The sequence below is a fragment of the Halichoeres trimaculatus genome, unplaced genomic scaffold, assembly GCF_033239565.1.
Source record: "Halichoeres trimaculatus isolate MK-OKI-2021-1 unplaced genomic scaffold, fHalTri1.1 fHalTri1_scaffold_6, whole genome shotgun sequence".
Lineage (NCBI taxonomy): Eukaryota > Metazoa > Chordata > Actinopteri > Labriformes > Labridae > Halichoeres > Halichoeres trimaculatus.
Genome location: NW_027437184.1, coordinates 11,399,711 through 11,421,473, shown reverse-complemented (window position 1 = coordinate 11,421,473; position 21,763 = coordinate 11,399,711). Strand labels below are relative to the sequence as shown.

The 21,763-nt window shown below is 41.2% G+C and overlaps 1 protein-coding gene across 1 annotated transcript in view; it reads left to right on the top strand.

Moving 5' to 3' along the window:
* Window positions 1–20,535, top strand: part of wwc1 (WW and C2 domain containing 1) — a 46,952-nt gene extending 26,417 nt beyond the window's left edge. The window contains exons 7-22 of the mRNA XM_074671624.1: window positions 70–216; window positions 619–689; window positions 1,323–1,568; window positions 4,051–4,140; window positions 5,695–6,332; window positions 10,104–10,221; window positions 10,352–10,522; window positions 11,096–11,288; window positions 11,607–11,747; window positions 11,890–11,942; window positions 12,239–12,458; window positions 12,671–12,838; window positions 12,922–13,014; window positions 15,350–15,580; window positions 15,655–15,773; window positions 15,997–20,535. Coding sequence (XP_074527725.1) covers window positions 70–216; window positions 619–689; window positions 1,323–1,568; window positions 4,051–4,140; window positions 5,695–6,332; window positions 10,104–10,221; window positions 10,352–10,522; window positions 11,096–11,288; window positions 11,607–11,747; window positions 11,890–11,942; window positions 12,239–12,458; window positions 12,671–12,838; window positions 12,922–13,014; window positions 15,350–15,580; window positions 15,655–15,773; window positions 15,997–16,063 — 2,766 coding nt within the window. The 3' untranslated portion in view covers window positions 16,064–20,535. The remainder of the gene's footprint in view (window positions 1–69; window positions 217–618; window positions 690–1,322; window positions 1,569–4,050; window positions 4,141–5,694; window positions 6,333–10,103; window positions 10,222–10,351; window positions 10,523–11,095; window positions 11,289–11,606; window positions 11,748–11,889; window positions 11,943–12,238; window positions 12,459–12,670; window positions 12,839–12,921; window positions 13,015–15,349; window positions 15,581–15,654; window positions 15,774–15,996) is intronic.
* The last annotated feature ends 1,228 nt before the right edge of the window (window positions 20,536–21,763 follow it).

Here is a 21,763-nt window from a genome sequence, read left to right as displayed (position 1 = left end):
TTATTCCTGCTGCAGTGTCCCACTTTCCCCCCCACAGTTTGCTCATGTTTGCGTCTGCTGTCTGTGCAGAAACTGGCCGTGCTGAAGGATGGTTTCCAGCTGGACTCCGGTTCACAGCAGGAGCTGTGGGGCAGCAGTCCTTCGCTTGCAAACTCCGAGCTGTCCATCCCTCGACTCTACTCGGACGCCGGCTCCCAGACCGACATCCCTGCTGAGGTGAGTCTGGTAGCACTGAGTCTTGGGTGTACACATCTTCACACCGATTTAAACAAAGCCTTCAGGTAAATCAAAGTTGAATCTTTCTTTGAAGTGCTGGGCTTTGGTCTGAGTTTTTCACATTTATCTATTTTCAAAAGTATTCTTCAAAAAGATTTGTTTGTCTTGTTTCATTCAATCAATGTAAAAAAACTTCAAAAAGATTAAAAACAGATTTGTGAAATCCCAACTATCAGTTTGTGACTCTAATTAAGTTTATGAAACAGTTCCTTGTTGATAAGCATCCTGCAGTAAAATAAAGTATTAAACTCAGTTTAGAACCAGCTCAATTTCCCTGTTTATGTAGGATTTTATTTCATATTGAAGTTGTAAGTGTTTATAATTCTGTGTTTTCCGCCTCAGTTCATGACCAACACCAACAAACTGGCCGAGAAGGTTCGACTGAGTCTGAAGTATGAGGAGGCAAAGAGGAGGTACGCCTGTTTCAGTTTTCTGTTTTTAAGTGTTAAACATTTATTAGTTTGTTTGATGTTTGAAATCACTTTTTTTCAGACCAATACCAGTTTGAGAACTCCCTCTTGAGTTCTTACCATACGTTCTTTTGATACATAAAATAGATAGTTATTTTTGAAGACAGAAGATATTTTTGCCCTGAGTATGGGCTACTGGCATCAACAGCCTTCACAAGTTCTCCATACATTGAAATAAGGCTGGTATCAGCCCGATACTGATTCCTGGTATCAGTACTTACCCATCCCTATTCAAAATGTATAAACAGACGAAGCTAAAATATTTATTACATTCTTTAAATCTCAGCTGAGCTTTGTTAAATTGCAGCTGAGTCGGGAAGTAAAGCATTAAAAGACATTTTTTATAGAAATCTGAATATTTGATCAGACCTTTAACACTGTGCTGTTTCTTAGCCTTTAGAGTCAAAGCAGATTATTTTAATCATACACTCTTTCAAGGTAGAAAAAATATGCTAGCTTTGGTTCTGATGTTTCTGTCATCTGCTTCTTTGTTTAGGTTAGTTTTTCCGTGATGTTTGTGATGTCTACTGCTGCATCTTTCCTTCTCCCTCATCTTCTCCTCTCACACTCCTGCAGGATCGCCACCATCGAGGTCCAGATCGCCAAACTGGACAGCGAGGCGTGGCCGGGGCTGCTGGACCCGGAGCGGGACCGTCTCATCTTGATCAACGAGAAGGAGGAGCTGCTGAAGGAGCTGCAGTACGTCAGCCCGCGCCAACGCCTGGAGCCCAACGACGCAGAAAAGCTGGAGACTGAGAAAAAGCGTCTGGAGAGAGATCTGCAGGCTGCCCGGGACAACCAGAGCAAGGCCCTGACTGAGAGGTGGGAGCCATGGGAATTTCTTTACTCACCTGCAGGATACAATCATGCCAACCGAAATCCAGTCAGCTCTTCCTGCGGCTGCTGGATTGTCTTTTAACAGTGTGGTGTTTTTGTATGGTCGTCTATTTGAAACATCACGGTAATATGAAGTGTGTGAAGTGAAGAACAGAGCCGTGGAGAAGGTCACAGAGCTGATGACAGCCCTGTGATGTGTGTAACTGAGGCTGTTATTGTCTCATGAAGCTGCTGACCTTCAGCTTCTGTTGGACTCCTCCGACCTTTAGAGGCGATTATTAAGAGCTGAAGACGAACACGACAGGTTCTTTACCTCACTCCCTCATCTGCTGACAGAGTCTAAACTTTCTTTCTCTGTTTCTGCTTTCTCAGACGTTATATCCAGACTTTTCCTTGCTTTAGTTTCCTTTATTAACCAAAGATCCCCCCATCTGACCCCCTTCTCTAACAGGACTCTTGTTGTTCGTGGTCCAGATCAGACTCTACCTGAGCTCGGTCTCCCTCTCTTTGTGTCTCCTGTTCCTGAAACCTGAGAGGCTGCAGAGCTGGCTCACAAAAGAAACCTCTTATAGTCCTTCCATGCTCCTGTACACACACACACACACACACACACACACACACACACACACACACACACACACACACACACACACACACACACACACACACACACACACACACACACACACACACACACACACACACACACACACACCCCCACAGAAATGCTCTGAGCTGAGAAATGTGCACACACTGTTTATCTTCAGGGTTAAGATGTCAAACACTCTGCTTCAGTCTTTGGTTTTAAAGACTTGACATACTCGCGCAGGTTTTTATCAGACAAGCTTCTGACACAGGCCACTTACATTTACATAGTGGCTGTGTGAGATGCACCAATGGGAAGATAAAAAGCGTTTTAACCCAGAGTATGACTGCTAGACACCACTAATTATAACTTCTTCAACATGATGTATCATGAAAAATTTGTCTGTAAGATTGTTCAGGACGTTCAGAGACCCAGTGAGGACTTTATAAGTATCCTAAACAGTCTCATTTTGATTTATTTGCCTGTTCTTAATCAATGATTAAAGATAAGGTAACCAGAACATTTCCAGCTGATATTGCAACATTTTCCCCACGCCTTTTCTGAACTTAATTTGCAACTGTTTCCAAACAAATGTATGACTTTTATTTCTAATCGAACGTACATCTTTTCCAAACATATAAGCAACTCTTTTCCAAACATATTTTTCAACTTTTTTACAAACAACCTTTTTTTCCTTGGAACTTTTTACAAACTAATTTACAACTGTTTTCAAACAAATGTGTCCACCATTTTTACCAAAACAATCTGCACCTATTTACAAAGAAGAAGAAAAAAAAAAAAAGAAAATAAAAAGCTATCTCTTTTCCAAACTAACAACCTTTTTGCCAAGCAAATGTGCAACTTTTTTCCGATCAAATGTGCAACTTTTTCAAACTCATTTTGGGACTTTTCAAACATAGATACAAATAAACACAGTTTTTCACACATATTTGAAACTTTTTTTTTTTTTTTCAAAAAAAGTACCCTCTCCAAACAAGCAAGGAATTTTTTAAATAAATGTACCACTCTTTTAACAAATGGGCAACTTTTTACAAACATGCAAACTTTCTTAATCATATTGGTTCAAACACATGTATTGTTAAAATATTGTTTTAAGTATTGTTAAATATTAAAATTGCTGCATTTTTCATGTAAATATGCAACTATTTCCAAACAAATTTGTTACTTTTCTTTACAAAATTGCAACTTCTTGCTCAAAAGTTTTTCTTTACTAAAAGTAAGATCTGAGTTTATAATCTACATATGACTTTTTCCATGTGATTTTTTTATAGAGTTGTCCTTACACAATGTTGCACTTTTGCCTTTCCTCTGGTATATTTTCTGCAACAAGTGAGGATTGAGCTGTAAAATTTAAGAAGGCTTATGATACCAAGTGAAAGTTCAGATTTCCTGACCTCTTTAAATGCATCAGAAATGATGGATCAGATGAGAACTTTGCATTTTATGGCCCAACACAGATTACAAATACTTAAATGAACTGAAACCAGGATAAAAAGTTTAAGTTTTAGCGTCTGATTGTGAGCATATGTTTGATGCCAGCAGCCATCTGTAACCTGATCAAAAGTTTCCTCCTCTTTGGCCTGTTTCCATTCAAACCACAGCTCCTAGTAACAGCTCTTATTCGACCAGTTTCCTCTCAAACAAAGGGCGTACAAACAAGCGACTCCTTTATCACCTGAACACAAAGCAGCTCCTCATAATACCTGACAACATCACAGCCTTCATGTCAGATTAGTTCGCTCATTTCAAGCGCTCCCGTCTCCGGTGTTTACAAAGAGAAAGGGCTGAGCTGGTGTTTTTTACGCCTTCAGGTCTGATTGACTCAGAAGATGATAACTCCTGTGTTTGTTTGTCTTTCAGGCTGAGACTTCACTGTAAGAGGAACAAACTGGTACGAGAGCTGGAGGAGATGGTCCGCCTCGCCACGTCACTACACACCCAGCTGAAAAGGTTCGTACAGATGAGCATTTTCCTGAGCATGTGCAGTATGGATTGAATGATACCTCACTGCAAAAGGGTGATGTGATAATTAAGATTCAGAGCCAGCCGTCAGAGAGAAAGCCCAGAGCTTCAAAGTCAAAAGACTAAAAACATTTGCTTTAGTCTGAAAACATCTTGTTCAGCTCGTGGTTGTATTCCAGTCATGAGTTGTAACAGATGAATGTTTTCAACCAAACCCAGCTCAGATTTCAGAACAGCTCCACCAGATGATGCAACACGCCTGTAAGAGCAGCACAGAGTCCTCTTACGTCCTGCAGCGCTGCTTTTTAATCTGAACACTGACAATCTAAGAGGTAGAGCAGCATCAGTCCTTTCCCTCTGTTGTCTCATCATCCTGTCCGTCCTCTGCTCGAATGGACATCAAACGTACCTCCTGAGGACGGGATCATCTCTCTGTCAGCTCTAACGACTCCTCCTGCTTTAATTAGAGATGTTCACATGGACACAGGGCATTATGTGAGAGGAGGACAGACAGAGAAGGGAAGAACAAACTGCTCCACCTACACCTGAACGTCCTGCAAGTAGTCCCTCAGCGCTGCAGTGTGCTGTTCAGCGCTCTTCACACTTAGTCTAAAACTTTTAATTGGTGATAAATTTCACTGATGCTCAGGTTGAATTTCACTCTTAGGGCTGTGAGACATTATATCTCAGAGCAAGAGCAATCAGGGTAGTCTATTTTTGTCCATGGAGTCCATAAAACAAGATTAACAAAGGGAAAATAAAAACTCAAGTTAAAGACAGAAAGATGGTTTTCTGTAAGGTTAACAGGATCGCCTTCAGCTGTGCTCAGCTTAAAAAGGTTCATTTTAATGACTCCTGACAGCACTTAAAAGATTGCTGCGCACATAAAGGCAGGAAAAAAAGATAAAGAAGAAATTTTTCTTTTCTATTTTTGTCAGCAGAAGGCAGTCAGCATACTGAGGTGATGGAGCCAAACTGTTACACCTCCTTACTCTCCGTTTCCATTGGATGGCTCGGATGCTGCAAAGAGAAGCAGCTCACTTTATATTAATACTATTTTCTGTGCAGTTTGCAACGTTGCAAAACAAATATGCAACTTTAGCATAAAAATGCTCCAAATTTTGCAAAACAAAGGTGCAAATTTTAACAGAAAGTTCTGCAAATTTTTTTCTTGATCAAATGTAGAACTTTTCTCAGTAAACTCAGAATATTTCACTAAACAAATGTGCAACTTTTTCCAAAACTTTCTGCAAATGTTTGCAAAACAAAGCACAATTTTTTTCCAGAAATTCTGCCAATTTTTGCAATCATCAATCAATTAAATGTACAAAAAGTGAAACATTAGAGGATGATTGATGTCCAAACGTCCATCTGTTTACTAATCAAACTCAAACAGATAAGAACTTAAAGCTTTAGGCTACAGGTAGGTGGTGCAGTGTGGGAGCAGCAGGGTTATTTGATTGATTTCCTTTATTGTCTGACCTCTGGTAAAATGTTTTATTGGTCGTCTGATCTCAGTGTTTCTTTCTCTTTGTCCTGCAGTCTGTCAGCGAGCACTCTGTCCTGCTCGTCTGGCAGCAGCCGAGGTTCTCTGACCTCCAGCCGCGGCTCTCTGGCCACCACCTCCAGCCTGGGCTCCACCTCCTCCCTCAGTTTCACCGACCTGTACCTGGAGCAGCCCGAACTTGCTGACCCGGACTTCCAGAACAAGCTGGACAGCCTCCTCCAGGAGAGTGGCCAAGGAGGCTACCGGCCCTCCAGCTCCATCACCACCATCCACGAACACGAGGTGGTGACGGGCAGTGGTGGGAGGGACGCCAAGAGGCCTGAGGGGAAAACAGGAGATGCTGCTGGAGGTGTCGGGGTTGAGTCCAGAATCCAGGCCCTCAGACTGTCAGAAACTCCTCGCTCTATGAGCTCATTATCCCCGCGCTCCTCCCTCTCCTCGCTGTCCCCGCCTTGCTCACCGCTAGTCACAGACACTAGTTTCCTGTCGGGAGAAACATTTGCAGGTCAGATGGGACCTGGAGGACTGAGCCTGGACTTGGAGCTCCACAGCAGGCTGGCAGAACTGGAGCTCAGCCTGGACTCTCAGGAGGAGCAGCAGGGGTCACAGGGGGGTCACAGGGGCCTCGGGGAGAAGCAGAACCACAACACGGTGCTTGGCGAGGAGGTCAAAGGTAAATGTAGTGCTAAGTTTCTTTTCATTTAACTTGTTTAAGATCATCAGGAGTGCAAAAAGTGGACTGGGTTTTAATCCTTAACTTCAACAAGAACTTAGGCTATGGTCCAAATCACATACAAAGACCCAGACAGGTCCAGAGGACAGCATTTAAAGTTTAACAAAGACTGAATTACAGCACTTTATGACACTTTATGTTGCGCTGTGTTGTTTTACGTTGCGTTGAATAATATTATGCTGTATTGAGTGAAGTTATGTTACATCACGTTACATCACATCATGTTACATCACATCATGTTACATCAAGTCGCGTCATATTCCATTACCTTACCTTGATTGCGCTTATTTATGTTATACTAAATTGCTGTGTCACATAGGTTGACTGGCTATCATGTTACACCAGGTCACGTACCATTTTGTCCAATTACATCTCGTTATGTGAAATTAGGTCAAATTGCATCACATCTCAATTTTTATTCGCATCTTGTCACATCACGTAATGTCCAATCATGCCATGTCAAATCGCCTCCTGCCACGTCTTGTACCATTATGTCAAGTTACGTTTCACTTCGTCACTCCTTATCTCACCAGGTCTCGTCAAATCATGTCAGTTCCAATCATGTCAGTTCCAATCATGTTGTCTTGTCACTTCTGGTCTCATCTTGTCACTTCTGGTCTCATCTTGTCACTTCTGGTCTCATCTCGTCACTTCTGGTCTCATCTCATCACTTCTGGTCTTGTCTTGTCACTTTTGGCCTCATCTTGTCACCTCTGGTCTCATTTTGTCACTTCTGGTCTTGTCACATCACTTCTCGTCTCGTCAGATCGAGTCTCCCAAGTAGGGCTGTCAATCGAATATTTAATCGCTATTAATCGTATGGTTGTTCATAGTTAAATGGCAGTCAATCTCAAATTTATGACACAATTTTTTATCTTTTCCAAATGTACTTTAAAGGGATAGTTTTCAAGTTTTAAACTAAAAAGCCTTTTATTTAGGCAGCGCATCACAAACTGATAGAGTTCATGCATCACAATTACAGACGCACTGTGGCGTTAATAGAAATTTGAGTTAACACGTTATTATTATGTCAATTTTGGCAGCCCTACTCTCTTAAGTCATGTCTACTCTTGTCTGGTCCTGTCTCATCAAATCTAACCATGTTAGGCCTCGTCAACAAGTTACGCGTTGTACCATCATGTCACTCTGAGTCTCACCCCTTGCCCATCACATCCCTTACTGTCACATCCCTTCACTTCATATCCTGTTGGATCATGTCTTGCGGTGTTCTACGTTGCATTCTGTTGCTTTACATAACATTACATTGTCATGTTGTGTGAGGTTATTGTGTAGCGGTGCATCACATTATATTATGCTACAGTATTAGGTTACTGTAAGTAATTTCATGTTAAGTATTTTGTGCTTTTTACTTTTTAATGGAAAATCTGTCAGTTAAAGTCAGAAACAAGAAGATAATCTGTCAGATGACGTGATTATTTTATCCACGGAACAAATCAGCAAAAAGAGAACAATGCATAATGAACCTTAAATTCACAGGAGCTCAAAAATGTATGACACAGAAACAACTTGGAGGTTTTTCCTCTGAAGTTTGTCCACATTAAACAAGAAAAACACTCCATTATGAAGCAAGCACTGTGCAAAGAGGAGAAGAATGAACCCAAACCTGCTGCCACAGAGTTTGTAGATGGAAATATGATTGTTTCATGCAGCCGTGGAATTCCCCCGAACCGGAAACAAAGAAAAACAAAGTCCTGAAACCACACAAACACAAACACATGGAAAGACTGCAGGAGAAATAGTTCACAGCTTTATTAACTACACAACATCATTTACCTCTGAATATGAGGGTATGATACAATTAATCAATTAATCTGAAGTGTCAGAGTGCCTTCATGCAATCAGAGTTGTGGACATTTAGTGACACTTAAATTTGGAGTGTAGATGATAAATCTACCAATCAATCATGTCTTTGGCTCAGGACCAGAGGAGTGAATCATCCTTAAGCAGTGAGTCTCTTCTCTGACGCTGTAACTCTGTTTATATCATTACTCTGAGGTTAATGACCAGAAACATAATCCTCATTAATAATCTGATAAATGATCTCATGATGAATAATCTGCAGTTTGATGAGATGCTGCTGATGCTAGACCGCTGTCCACGTTATGCTAGACCTCATAGGAAACACTCTAGCTCTACTGGAGAGAAGGGGAACCTCCTGTGTGAGTGTGAGTGTGAGTGTGTGAGTAACATAACACTGTGTGTGAAACCTGACTGCTGGAGGGGGCGATGAGGAGAGGGGAGTTAGATTACAGACGTTGGCTCACCTGTGTGCTGTCTGAACTCACGTTTTGATGCACCTGCTGAGCATTTTTAGGTTTTTGTTTATTGGTCGTATCTATGAATCAGATCTCTGAGGATGGTAAATTAAACACAGACTTAATATAAATATGGTGAAATCACAGTACAGTTGGATTAATTTGACTGATTCAGAATTAAATGTAAATGATATTATCTGTTAACACCTTGCTTGCAGTTCATCCATGTGCATGCAAATTATGACATTTGAGTCTCTTTAAAGGAGTAAGACTCCTAAAAGTGTCTGTTTTCTGCACTCATGATGAGGATGTTTAGAAATCTTTTAAATGAGTTCATTAAATATATTCTATTCATCTCCCCAAAATTAAATCATGTTTTCCTGAATACCTGCCTCCTGATTGGTCTAAAACCCCATTAACAGATCAAAGTAGAGAAAAACGAAACAAATCAAAGAAGAATAGAATAAAAGATCAAAGAAGAATAGAGTGAAAAAGATCAGAGAAAAATAGAGTGCCTCTAAATTTGCCAATATCTGCACAGATTAATTCTGGACAGCGAATTTGACATGAGGAACAACCTTATCGCACATATCCTGTCTTATCTGCCCTCAGAAAGGAGTCCCTCTGTCTCCTGCTGTGCCAAGAATTGGCTCACATACACCATTTATTTGTTTTCAGAGATTGAAGCTGCCAAATGATCTAAAAGTTATTAGGAACCGTTTGTTTCAACATTTTAATTGTTCTTTGTTCACCTTCTTTGATCCTTATTCCTCCATGGATCGTTAGGTTATTAAGAGGCAGTTTTATTTGTATCCTGTCCTGAAATTGAGACTCAAATCATGGAGCGTCTTGGTTGCCGTCTGAAGCAGCTTTGAGGCTCACTGATGCTGAACCTGACTCAGGTTGCAGCTCCAGGTGAAAGGTGGACAACGTGGTGTCTGGTTTCGTGTTCACTCTCCATCCTGCTGCCAGAGCTGAACGTGTTTCAGACCCAAAGGGAGCAGACAGCAGACAGCCCTCCCTATGAGCAGGAAGAGGCAGTGCTGAGAATATCATTCAGGTTTATTAACCTTAGGAAACTGAACGCTCACATCTTGCATCAAGTTTTTATGCTTTTAATTCACACATTTTCAGCTACAATGGGGTTATTTCTGGTGCCCTAGATCTTTCATGAGTAAAATTAATAAAATGTCTGAAGATTAAAAAGACAATATAAAACAAAACTTTTGTGTGTATTATTTGTTATGCATGGTGAAAAAGTTCCATCTGAGCTTCTTCTTCTGCAAAAAGCTATAAATGTGTTTATTTTGTAAAGCCTGAAATTGGATTTCAAAAAGGGTTTAGGAACCCAGCATTTGGACAAACTTGTGAATAATTGTTCAAAAATAATTGATTTTGTGACTCAAAGTTGTTTTTCTCCTTCTTTTCTCTTCAGACTTGGCTCCACAGCTACGAGGAACAGGGGCGGGGCCAAAGAAGATTGGCGTGACGTCAGCGGTGTCTGACGAGTCGGTGGCTGGAGACAGTGGCGTTTACGAACCTTCAGAACGCAGGTACGAACGGCTCTTATGTCCTGAACATTTCATGAGACTTTTACAGAACCAAGATTAAACACTTTACCTCCTCCTGTTGTGATTTTATTCTCCTTCTTATTTTTATCTTTTTATTATGTTTTTCCTGCAGGCCGGGCCTCCCTGCTGACCTCCTCCTCGGCTCTTACGAGGAGCGGCTGGCGCTTGGCTGCTCCCAGGTGCAGCTCGGTTTCCGCTTCGAGTCCAGGGACCAACGTTTCACCATCTCTGTCATGCAGCTGTCCAACTGTAGTGCCCTCTGTCTGTCTGCAGACCAGAAAATGTACGTCGTTCCTGTCGTGGATAGAGTCGTTTGGGAGGGTGTTGTTTCTGTGCTTTTGTTTTTGAATGATATTATCTGGTTTGTTTGCATTCAGATTTTTCCAGCTACCTTTGTAATTATCACACTTTTGAAAACCACACAAAAACAGGTGCCAAATTTTTGTGTTCGTGAGTTTAATTTGCGGAAAATTAAAAAAAAGTTAAACAACAATAACACAGGTACAGTGAACATTAGGCCTTACAGAGCCTGTTTACCACTTTGTAGGGGTGTTTAGCTAACAGAGTAAAGAGTTAACAGTGTTTACTTTGTCCTCAGGCGTGTCTTGTTTGTTGCTCTGCATGTTTAATGCCTCTGCAGACACTGTTTGCTCATGTAGAAGTGACTCTGAGGGAGTATCTGCTGTCTGTCTCTGTGCATACAAAGAGGAAACCTCAGACTGCTCAGAAAGTGCCTGAACTTACAATTCTGCAATTCTACAACGTACTGATCTGAAGCATTCATGTCTGAATTGTAAATAAAGAAAAGCAGCAGATGTGTTTGCACCACATGACCGGACCTCTGTCCTCCTTGCAGGTACGTGCGTGTGGCAGTGCTGCCCTGCAAGGAGACGACGCGCTGCCTCTTCCGAACGCGCAGCTCTCTACCGCAGGACGTCACAGAGTTCAACGAGGTGTTTAGTATGCAGATATCCCACAGTGCACTGCGGCAAAAGACACTGAGGGTGGACGTGTGCAACACCAGGAAGTCGGGCCACGAGGACTGTTTGGTGAGAGTAAATCTATGCTCCTGTGTTGATCAGTTTTCATCTGCTGATGCTTCAATTCTTGGAGCATCCCAAAAAATGAGATCTCCTTTTTCAGAGGAATCTATACAAGTAGATATTTGTGATTACGACCGAAAATCAAACACAAAGTGATGAAATTATCTATTGTAACATAATCATCATGCAGAAGATCCCGCCGAGGGGATGCACTCTGGTTTTCATGGAGTCATTTTTTCAGCTACTCTCTCCTCTCCTCTCCTCTCCTCTCCTCTCCTCTGCTCTCCTCTGCTCTGCTCTGCTCTGCTCTGCTTTGCTCTGCAGGGGGGCGCTCAGATCAGCCTGGCTGACGTCAGCTGCTCCGAGGAGAGATGCACCAAGTGGTACAACCTGCTGAGTCGAGTCTACATGCCTGAAATCTCCAACAAGGACAAAGAGAGCCGAGCAGCTGGCACCGCTGACAGGGTACAGAAGAGACTTTGCTTTTTTTTACATTGCTTTGACGGAAAACAGATGAAACTGCTGCTTCCTTAAAGAGACAGGACTCTCATTTTATCACACCAGACTCATCGATGTGTGTTTTTGATCTGTGTGTTTGTCGTTTCAGTCTGCAGTGGTCTCTGCTGTTTCTGGAGCCAGAGCTCCTGAAGACGACGAATGGTGAGTTTAAAAAAAAAAAAAAACACATTTAAGGACTTTTAAGCATGCACAGCATCGAAAAAGGATCATATACTCCTGTTGGACTTTATATTTGTCATTTCAAAGTGACAATTCTAAGAACTGTTTCCATCTTGCATCCTTTGAGCCACATTTCGAAGCATTTCTTGCATTCATCTTCTAGTTATACGTGTGCACCCCAAAGTTTTGCAGTTTGGAATCAAAACAAGCTCCAAAACCAGGATGAGTTCAATCCTGCAGCTAATAATGCTTTAAAATCTGTCTGTGTTAAACATCAGGCACAGTGAACTCCTGGAGGCTGACATGTTTGATGACGATGGAAATGAAGAGGAGGGTGAAGGAGCTCTGGAGGAGGAAGAGGAGGAAGAGGGGTTTTATCCTGAAGGCAGCCAATGGGAGGCAGAGGAGGAGGAAGAGAAAGAGGGCCAGGTGACCAAGCCTCCTCATCCTCAGCCTCCGAAAGCAGCAGCAGCAGCAGTGGCGGTGATCGCAGAGAAGGTAAGAATCAGATCCTTTATAAGTCGATGAAGAGAAATGTGGAACTTGAATCTTTAGTTTAACAATCATGTAGAGAAAATCCTTCAAATAGAAGCAAAGAGAAGAGCTGCAGCTCTAACTGTGAGCTCAGAGTAATGCATCTGGCTTAGTCTAATATCAAAGTTTTTTGAAGTCCTCTTCCCCAACTTAAACTTTTGACTGTAACTCTGCAGGTGAACAAAGAAACGAGCACCGACAGCTCATCGCCGTCTCACCACTCCGTGGTTCGACCGAAAGAACGCCGCCACGATGTCCGGCAGCAGAACCCATTCATGAGAGGAAATACCATCATCCGCTCCAAGACCTTCTCCCCCGGACCTCAGAGCCAGTACATCTGCAGGGTGACTGAAACACACTGAAACATAATGATATGGTCCCAGTCTCTTTGATTCTGCATCCTTACTCACTGCTTCTGTTGTTCCAGATAAACCGCAGTGACAGCGACAGCTCCACGCTCTCCAAGAGGTCTCCATTTGTCAGGAACGCCTCAGAGCGACGCAGCATGCGCATGAAAAAGGTAAACAGCATCAAACGTCCAGGATTCACTGAAACAGAAGAATGTAAACACACACAAACAAACAGAGCGGTCAGAAACAGTTTGTCAAATCATCCCCGCTGCTCTGCAGACTCTGTGTGTTCTCTAGATTTGCTGCCAGTTTGTAAATTAATAGATGACAGAGCTACATTAAACATTCACACGGTTATTAAATATTAATCCTCGCTCCGCTGGGAGCTTTAAAACTCATTCAGATGCTAGAGGACGGTTAAAGCTGCTGGTCTCTCCTCACTTTTTAAACTGTCGAGGTGACGGCTGCAGAAGAAAGGAACGCGTTGGCTTATTCAACACTTTTTAACCCATCAGTTTGACTGTCTGCATGTTTTATTTCTGTATCTGGAAACATCTTTGTTATTTAAATGAATTCAAAGACTGAAGACAGAGCTTTAGCTTTTACACAGCTTCAACCCAGAGTGAGAAAATAATGAGAAGTTTTCTGAGCTGCAGCACAGAGGGAGAGATTCTGGCTTTTGTTAATGACCAAAATGATGGAGGTCGCTGAATCTGATAGCTGACTTCAAGTAACTTTTAGCTAATCAGGAAAGCAGCTGAGCCACAAAGTTGGTGTCAGTTTTTCTCCTCCTTAAAGCGCAGCCATGAAAAGATAAAAAGAGACAAGCTGTGAAGACAAAAGCAAAAACTGAAAACTTATGTTTGTACCATGAAAACATGATAATGTAGCTGTAAACATGTTAATAGACCCCTTTGCAACTATTGTCATCATAAAAATTTGCAAGTGTGATCTTCTTTCAATGTTCCAATCCGAACTGTAAGTAACATAAAAACATCTGGTTGTTCTGGAGTAAAGAGAGGCCATGCTGACTGGAGACCTTTAGCTGACCATGTCAGTCACTGTGTGCTGACAGTCACCAGTTAGCAGGGTCACACTTAACACTGAAACACCAGAGCCATCTGTGGTTGTGAGTTATGTCTCTGTATCAGCCTCAGTTAACCAGGTCAGACTGAATATAAATCATACTAACTGATGAAACTCTGAATTTAGTTTTTACTTTGTAGAGTTCATGAAAAAGTTGGTTTGGAGCTGTGTTGTTTTTGGCTGTTACCCTTAATTTCAGTCTTTTAGACGAAAATGTGTTTCAGTTTTAGTCACTTTTAAGTCGTTTTTATATGTTATAGTCTAAGTCGAGTTCTAGTTGACAAAAACCCAAAAAGGTTTTGGTCTAGTTTTTGTAAAAAGAGAAAGTACTGGTCTTTTTAGGAAATTAATTTAGATCAGTAGATGTTGGAAACAGGAATCAAGGTTGACGGGTTGTTGTGTTGTTATTGATAGAATAACGGTTAACCTAAATGCTTTTACATGATAACCGATTCCTTACCAAACTGATAGCTCACAGACAGTACAGTGGTCTGATAACATGTAGCACACATTTGGAGCCTGCCTAGTTGACACTTGAGGAACTGAAGTTTAGTTTATTACCTTATTAGTTTCATTTTTATCAGTAGATGTTGGAGTTTTTGCGTAATGCTTGCATCTCATCAAGTGTTGGATGTATTTTGGACTTTATGTTGCAGACACGAATGTGTAGAGTTGATTTATGGTTAAAAGTTGTCACTTTTACTCATTGTTCACAGGATTAGAAGTTGAGTAAAGAAAGTATTCATATTTCTGTTATTACTGAGCAGAAATGTTGATCACATTTTGTTTCCAAGTTGTAACTCAGGCTGCCATGGTGCTTTAAAGCTCCACTACCTGGATGTAGACAGTCACAGGTGACAGATGTGTCTAAGCATGTTGGAGGGGTGGGCATCAAATACCGAGGTCTGCCCCTGACAGGCCTCCAGTGGGCTGGCCAATCAGAGTGAAGGGGGTTTGTGGAGCTGGGAGCCTCAAAGAGACAGCAGCAACGACCAAGCAAGTGTTTCAGACAGAAGCTGAAGTAAAACTTTACTATAACACCAGGGAGAGAAAAATAGGGATTTTCTTGAGCTGTAAATCATGTTCAGATTCTATGGGAGCACCAGAAGGACAGAATAAAGACTCAGAAAAGCACAATACTATATAATATAAGTGAACCATCCGTCGTGGTTTTCCTCTTGTAAACATTTAGGTTAGATAAGAGTTTAGATTATGCAAGTGAGTAAATCTGATTCATCTGCACATAATCTGGCTGATAGGTTGTTATGTAAGAGCCAATAAAGCCGATGGAATGTTCTGGTTGTCATACTGACACATAATGTGGGGCTGACTGATTTATGATCTCATACGTGGAGTAACGAACATTCCTCCTTCACCTGCCAAGTGAAGTGATAAATAAATGTTCCATCCACCCCTCAGCCTCCTGTGCAGGTCAAAGGGCTGGATGGTCTGCTACGGACCTCCCTGGACCTGGAGCTGGACCTGCAGGTGTCCCGGACCCGGCAGGCCCGCTTGGATCAGGAGCTGAAGGTGCTGAGGGAGCTGAAGTCTCAGCTGGAGAAGGCAAGGCAGCAGGGCCAGAGAGAGCTGCCAGACTGGGTCCAAGAAGACGAACGCTTCCGCTTACTGCTGAAGCAGGCGGAGAAGCAGGTGAGTCCACCTTTAGGTAAAACTGCTTCAGGGAGAAGCAAGAGCAGGGACTGACTTGCCTGTCTCATTCTCAGACCCAAGAGGAGCAGCTTCAGGAGAAGAGGGTGGAGAAGATGATGAGAGCAGCAGCTAAAGATGTCCATAAGATCAGGGGCCAGAGCCGCAAAGAGGTCCCTGAGGTCCAGACCTTCAGGTGAGACTATACTGGCCGGGTTTTTTCTGAACTACAAGTCTACACATGCTTGCATACAACAGCGATTATCCTTCGTAGCTCTGTGGAGACTTTGTAAACACTGTTTTGGGTTTAGTTCTCCAGGGAAACGGTTTCCTCAGACCATTTTTGTTCTGTGTCTTGAATATTCCCACATGTATTGATCATACCTCCTCCTCCTCCTCTGCTCTCCATCCTGTTTCAGAGAGAAGATGGCATTCTTCACACGGGCCAAGAGCAGCATCCCCGACCTGCCGGCCGATGACGTGTAGAGAATCATTTCAAAGTATTTCCTCCTCCTGAGTCTTAACCTGCTGTTCCAACACATGAAGCAAACACTCTGCGGTGACATGAAGAATTTAAAGATTAATAATGATAATAATGATAATAATAATGTGTTTAGTAGAAAAAGAAACACTCAAAACCATGAAGATGTGGATAGTCTTCGTAAATTAGAGCTTAGAGCTTCTCTTTTCCATGATTTCTCTCTTTATTCCTCGTCTTTCTGTTACTAACAGGCTCTTTAATTGCTCTTAGATGTTTCACATCATTCCAGCACAAACTCACTGATGTGCATACACCATTTTTTGTACTGAAAAAAACACATTTGGACTAAAAATATGAGTATATATGTATGTGAAAGGCACAAAAAGATGTCTTACGATGGTACTGAAGCAACAAAAAAACAATTATCTGATGTTCACAAACATCAACATGTTTTTTTAAAGAACATTTTCAAACTTTTTACGCAGAAACTGAAGCACACAGACGTCATCAGCATGCCTCCTGTGTTTTAATCACGAACAGCACTAAACAAACTGGAAACGATGAGTCAGGAGGGGTCAGAGGTCACATCTCACGCATAGACTCTCACAGATAGACTCTCGCATCAGCCTAACATAGAAACAGCACTAATTCTCACTAACACTCAGGTAGTTTTTCGGGTAGTCTGCACTTTAAGAAGCTGGAGGTCAGAGTTTAAAAAAGAACCTCTCCTCAAGCTGGAGTGATTGTTTAATGGTTAAGACTGTTTTTACAGTGAAGAAAAACTGACCAGCAGCTGCCAGCCAATAGGACGAAAGTACACCTCTGACCAGCTGGTGGGGACATTTTCTGTTGGTCAGGTTGTAAACTTTCTGTTTCTCTCTCTCTCTGAGTGTGTTTGCACTGAAACTGGATGTCTGAGCACATATCTGAGTCAAAAAGTCTCAAAAAGTTTCTGAATGAACTGGATGTAGATTATACTAACAACAGAAACCTTTTATTCTGAAACCCTGAGTGTCAAAAAACTGAGGCTGATTTATGGGAAGTCATGTTTCAGTTCAGGTCAAGAAAAGTCAGGTGAATCCATAAGTTTGAGCGTGAGACTTTAAAAACTCCTCAGCTCACCTGTAAGTGTACTTTTTAGGTTTAACTCAGCTCATCAAACCTCTGAGATGCCTCAGGCCATGTCCACACGTAGCCGGGTATTTAGGAAAACGCATATATTTTTATGCGTTTACACCTGTCGTCCACACGAAACCGCAGTTTTACGTCACCGAAAATGATATTTTCTAAAAACTCCGGCCAAAGTGGAGATTTTGGAAAACTCGGGTTTCATAGTTTTGTGTAGACGCTGGTAAACAGAGTTTTCGGTTCTTAAACGTCACAGCTGAATGACTCATTCTGGTTGGCTGACACAGGTGTTACGTCTGGAAAGCACTGCCCATCATGGGGTTGGCATGCCTCGAGGCCGCTCTCACCGGCGGATTTACCTGCTGCGTGTGGACGGAAGTATTTTTAAAAACAAATGAGGGGGGGATATTCTTTTTTGAAAATACCGGACTATGTGTGGACATGGCCTCAGACTACAACAGACACTGCAAAGAGGAAAGTTTGAGAATATTAAATAATCTAATGGAGAGCATTTTTTCCTTGGTCAGATGCAGAGTTTGCTGATGTTTACGCAGCACATAACGCCACAAAAAAAAAAAATCCCTTATCATCTTGTGTGAAGAGACAGCTGAGGGACAGGTGAGCTATGATTTCATCAGTCTGTAATGATGGCACAAGGACGACTACGCCCCCTAGTGACGAGAACTCACTAGAAGAAAGTGAAAAATAATAAATCTGTCAGAGCTGCTGGCTTGAGATAAATCTGAGTGTGTGCTTGGAGGTTGAAGGAGAAATGTTGGGATGAGGCTCTCTGGGTTTCTTAGAAAACAGGTTTTGTTGATGGAGTAAAGTTTTATGTCAGAAGATCATCTTTTAGTTTAATGTGAAATACTTCAAACTGAACGTTCCGAGTCTGTAGCTTCATATTAGCACACTGATGATGCTAAATTTAACATATCAATGTTATTTCCTCATATCAAGTCTTTCAAACTGCATCTATGATGTTTTTTAAACATCAAGACAGAAGCGTATCACCTCTTTTATATTCTCTCTCAGCACTCACTGATATGACCTCTGCACAGAAGTTGCTGAATGTTTCTGGTTTATTCCAGCTCACAAAGACTTTCTGACGTCTGATTTTGTCTCCAAGGAAACGTGTCTTTAGAAACGAGCAGGAAACCTTGAAGCCTCTGCTCAGAGGCTCTTTGTGTTCTCATGGTTGTCCTCTGTGTTGTTGTCAACATTCACCAACAGAAAGTTCTCAGAGGCTCCCATCTCCTCAGGAGAGATGTCCTGCGTTTGTAAAGATGTGATATTTTAGATAATAATGATCTAAATCTGACGTTGTGTTGTGCCGTATCAAGGCAACAAAGATCCAAACACAAAAAGCAAGGAAAAAAAGGAGGAAAATTGCATTTATTTTGACTGAACAGGGCAGTAGTTTCTGAGGGAGTCAGAAAGAAAGAAGAGTTAAAAAAAAAAATAATAAATTCATTCTTTAATCGAACAGACAGCTGACTGCAGCATGTTGGCATGATTGTCTGAGACACCAATAAAGAAGAAGTCTGCAGGGTGACAAGACCAGTCCTTGGTTTTGTGCGTTTGGGTCTAGTGAAGAGGTGTCATAATTCTCCTTAAGGTGACAGGGAAGGGCTACACAGCCCTTGAATCTAATACAGTCTGGAACCCAAGGGGTACAACAAATTTACCATGAAGTTGATATTTTTATCAGATATCCAGTCCTTTGCTACTCCACGTAAATATTATCCATGTTTTGAATCGTTGGTTGTATATTAAAATCCCTTGTTGTTGTTTAACTATCTAGCTATAGTATCAGCTGTAGCTAATAATAACTGCACTGATGTCAGACCAGGTTGACAGATTCACTGCAAACGGGCTTCACTACAATGAACTGCATTTAATAAATGATGAGACAGCTAAGTTACATTCAGAAGCTGCATCAGCTACATAAGTGGTGATGAGCAAACCCCTTTCAGAAGCTGAATAATGCTGAAACGTTGTCGTAGAGATTAGAGGGGAAAGAGTGACATCTGGGATTGGCCCTAAGGTCATGTCCACATGTAGCTGCGTATCCGAAAAGCCACATATATTTTATACGTTAAGGCCTGTCATTCACACCAAACTGCAATTTTACGTCACTAAAATCAATTTAAAAATAAAATAAAAATCAATTTTCTGAAAACTCTGGCTAAAGTGAGGACAAACTCTGGTTTCATGGTTTCATGCATACACTGGGAAACAGAGTTTTTGCTTCTGTCACCTCACAGCTGAATGACGGAGGTTCATTCTGATTGTCTGTTGCAGGCTTCATGTCTGAAAAGCACTGCCACATATATGGGTTTAGCACACTTCGAGCTGCACTAATTGGTTGATTTGCCCGGTAATGTATGGATGAAAGTATTTTTAAAAAACAAATGAGGGGAGGTATTCGTTTTTGAAGATACTCCGCTTTGAGTAAACAAGGCCTAACTGGATGCAAATTGAGAATTCTGACGTTATTTCACCCCAAACTGTCTCACGCTTCAAAGAAAGAAGATTTCATGATTCTGAAACTCTTCCCAGTGTCCCCTCGACTAATTTCGCACTCTATGTTTTGTCGTAATCTTTAGTTGTTGTCCCTGCAGAGTGACGATAGAGGACTGATATCAAACACGTTTCTCTGCTAGGCTTCGTTTTTGAAAAGGAAGTTCATTAAAACGCTAAACTCCTAAGAAGAGCTCATAAATCCTGAAACATGAGGTCTTAAATTCAGCCTTTTTATAGCTTAAAATCTGTGTGAGTATGTGTGTGTGAGTGTGAGGGAGGAACACTGTGAAAAATTAAAGGAGGTGATGGAGAGAGAGCGTGCCTTTAGAGAGAAACTCTTTCATTTCCTATCTGTTTTCTCGTCTGATCGATCGTTAAACGTAGAAACGTTTTGTTTTTTTCCCCACCACTGTAGAATAAAAACTGCTAGCCTGAGGAAACACTCGCCTGAATGTTTAAATCAGAAACATCATCTGGATGAAGGAATGTAGATTTGTGCTGTTAGTCTGAATCTTTTGTTGTTGTGTAGGTTGTGATATAATTCTTGTTTTTTGAAGTTAAAGTGCATTTTTTGTTTTTCCTCGTTGATCGTTTTCTAATGAATCTGTTTGTATGACGACCGTCGGTGAACCCGGTGACGTGTGCGGAGAAACATACAGCATGTATTTATTGCACTTTGTGATTTGGGTGTGCTTTTTATTTTTATTTTCTTCTTTTTATCGTGAGAGTCCCGAAAAGCTGTGAATTTTATTCTCAGACACTGTACTGTCGACCAGAGTTGTAAATATTTCACCAGCACAAAAAAGACGATATGTTTTGTAGTTTCACAACAAATAAAAAAGTTCTTCTCTTCTAATGCTGTGACTCTTTTTTTCTCTTTTTGGGGCCCAGAAACGACGCTCTGCCTTATTTTATAATGATAATTATAACAAGAACTTTATTTGTATAGCGCTTCTTAAAAACATGGGTTTACAAAGTGCATTAGCAGCCAGAACATTGAAAAAAAGCATCAAACATGGAACACAAGATTTGACCTTTATGAACCCAGGCAATACAAGAACCATGCAATATAAAATGAGAGCTTAAGGACAAAAATAAAAGCTAAAAGCATCAATCAACAGGAAAAAGAAAACAAAAGGCAATAAAAGGGATTGGGAGCTGAGAACAGGACAGCAGGTATGAAAAGACAGTGTCAAGAGTGTTAATAGAATAATAAAACAATTAAATAATAAAAGCCATGATAAAATAATGAAAGAGAAATAAAACTGTAAAACCCAGGTAAGATAGAAATAAAAGAGATAAAAGATAAAAGACAAGATAAGGGACAAAAAGACGGCATCACATAAAAGCAAGTCTATAAAAGTGGGTTTGTAAAAGAGACTGAAAGGAAGCAACTGACTCTGCATGCCTTGTGTGTTTCAACTTATAGTTGTCAAAGTGCAAAATTCAGCTGACCGAAGACTGAAATGTCTTTTGATAAAATGAAGACATTGTGAGGACTATCCGTTTTAGGTGGATTGCAGCAACACCTTTGGCTCAGAGCCTCATGTGACTCTTAATAAGGCGTGCATTTGTTTTGGAAATGGATGGAGATCAGATTTTTTTTTTTAACTCTACTTTTCTTTGTTCAAGACAACTTTTTGCTGGCCACAATGCAACAGGTAAAGGTATTTAACAACAGGTATGTATGTACAGCTATGGTTTGAAATGTGACATCAAGCAAACTATGTCAGTTTGTACTGTAGCTTAGCAGTTGGCTTTAATTAGTGTTACTCAAAGCCTAGTGCTCTGAGACGTGTCAGTAATGTGAATCCTGGTTATGTCCTGCCAGTTCTCGTCTACCAACTCTAACCTCACCAAGCAGAGCTACCGGTCTGAAAAAATAAAAAAATAAAAATACAGAAAAAATACAGATTTTTGTTATAACAGTTGACAGGATTTATGATTTCTTGGCCATTTTTCAGAGAATATTAATGATAAGACAAAACCTTTTCTTTCACTTATCATCACTACCATTTTCATCACCAATTGTCTGGAGGAGATAAAGGTGT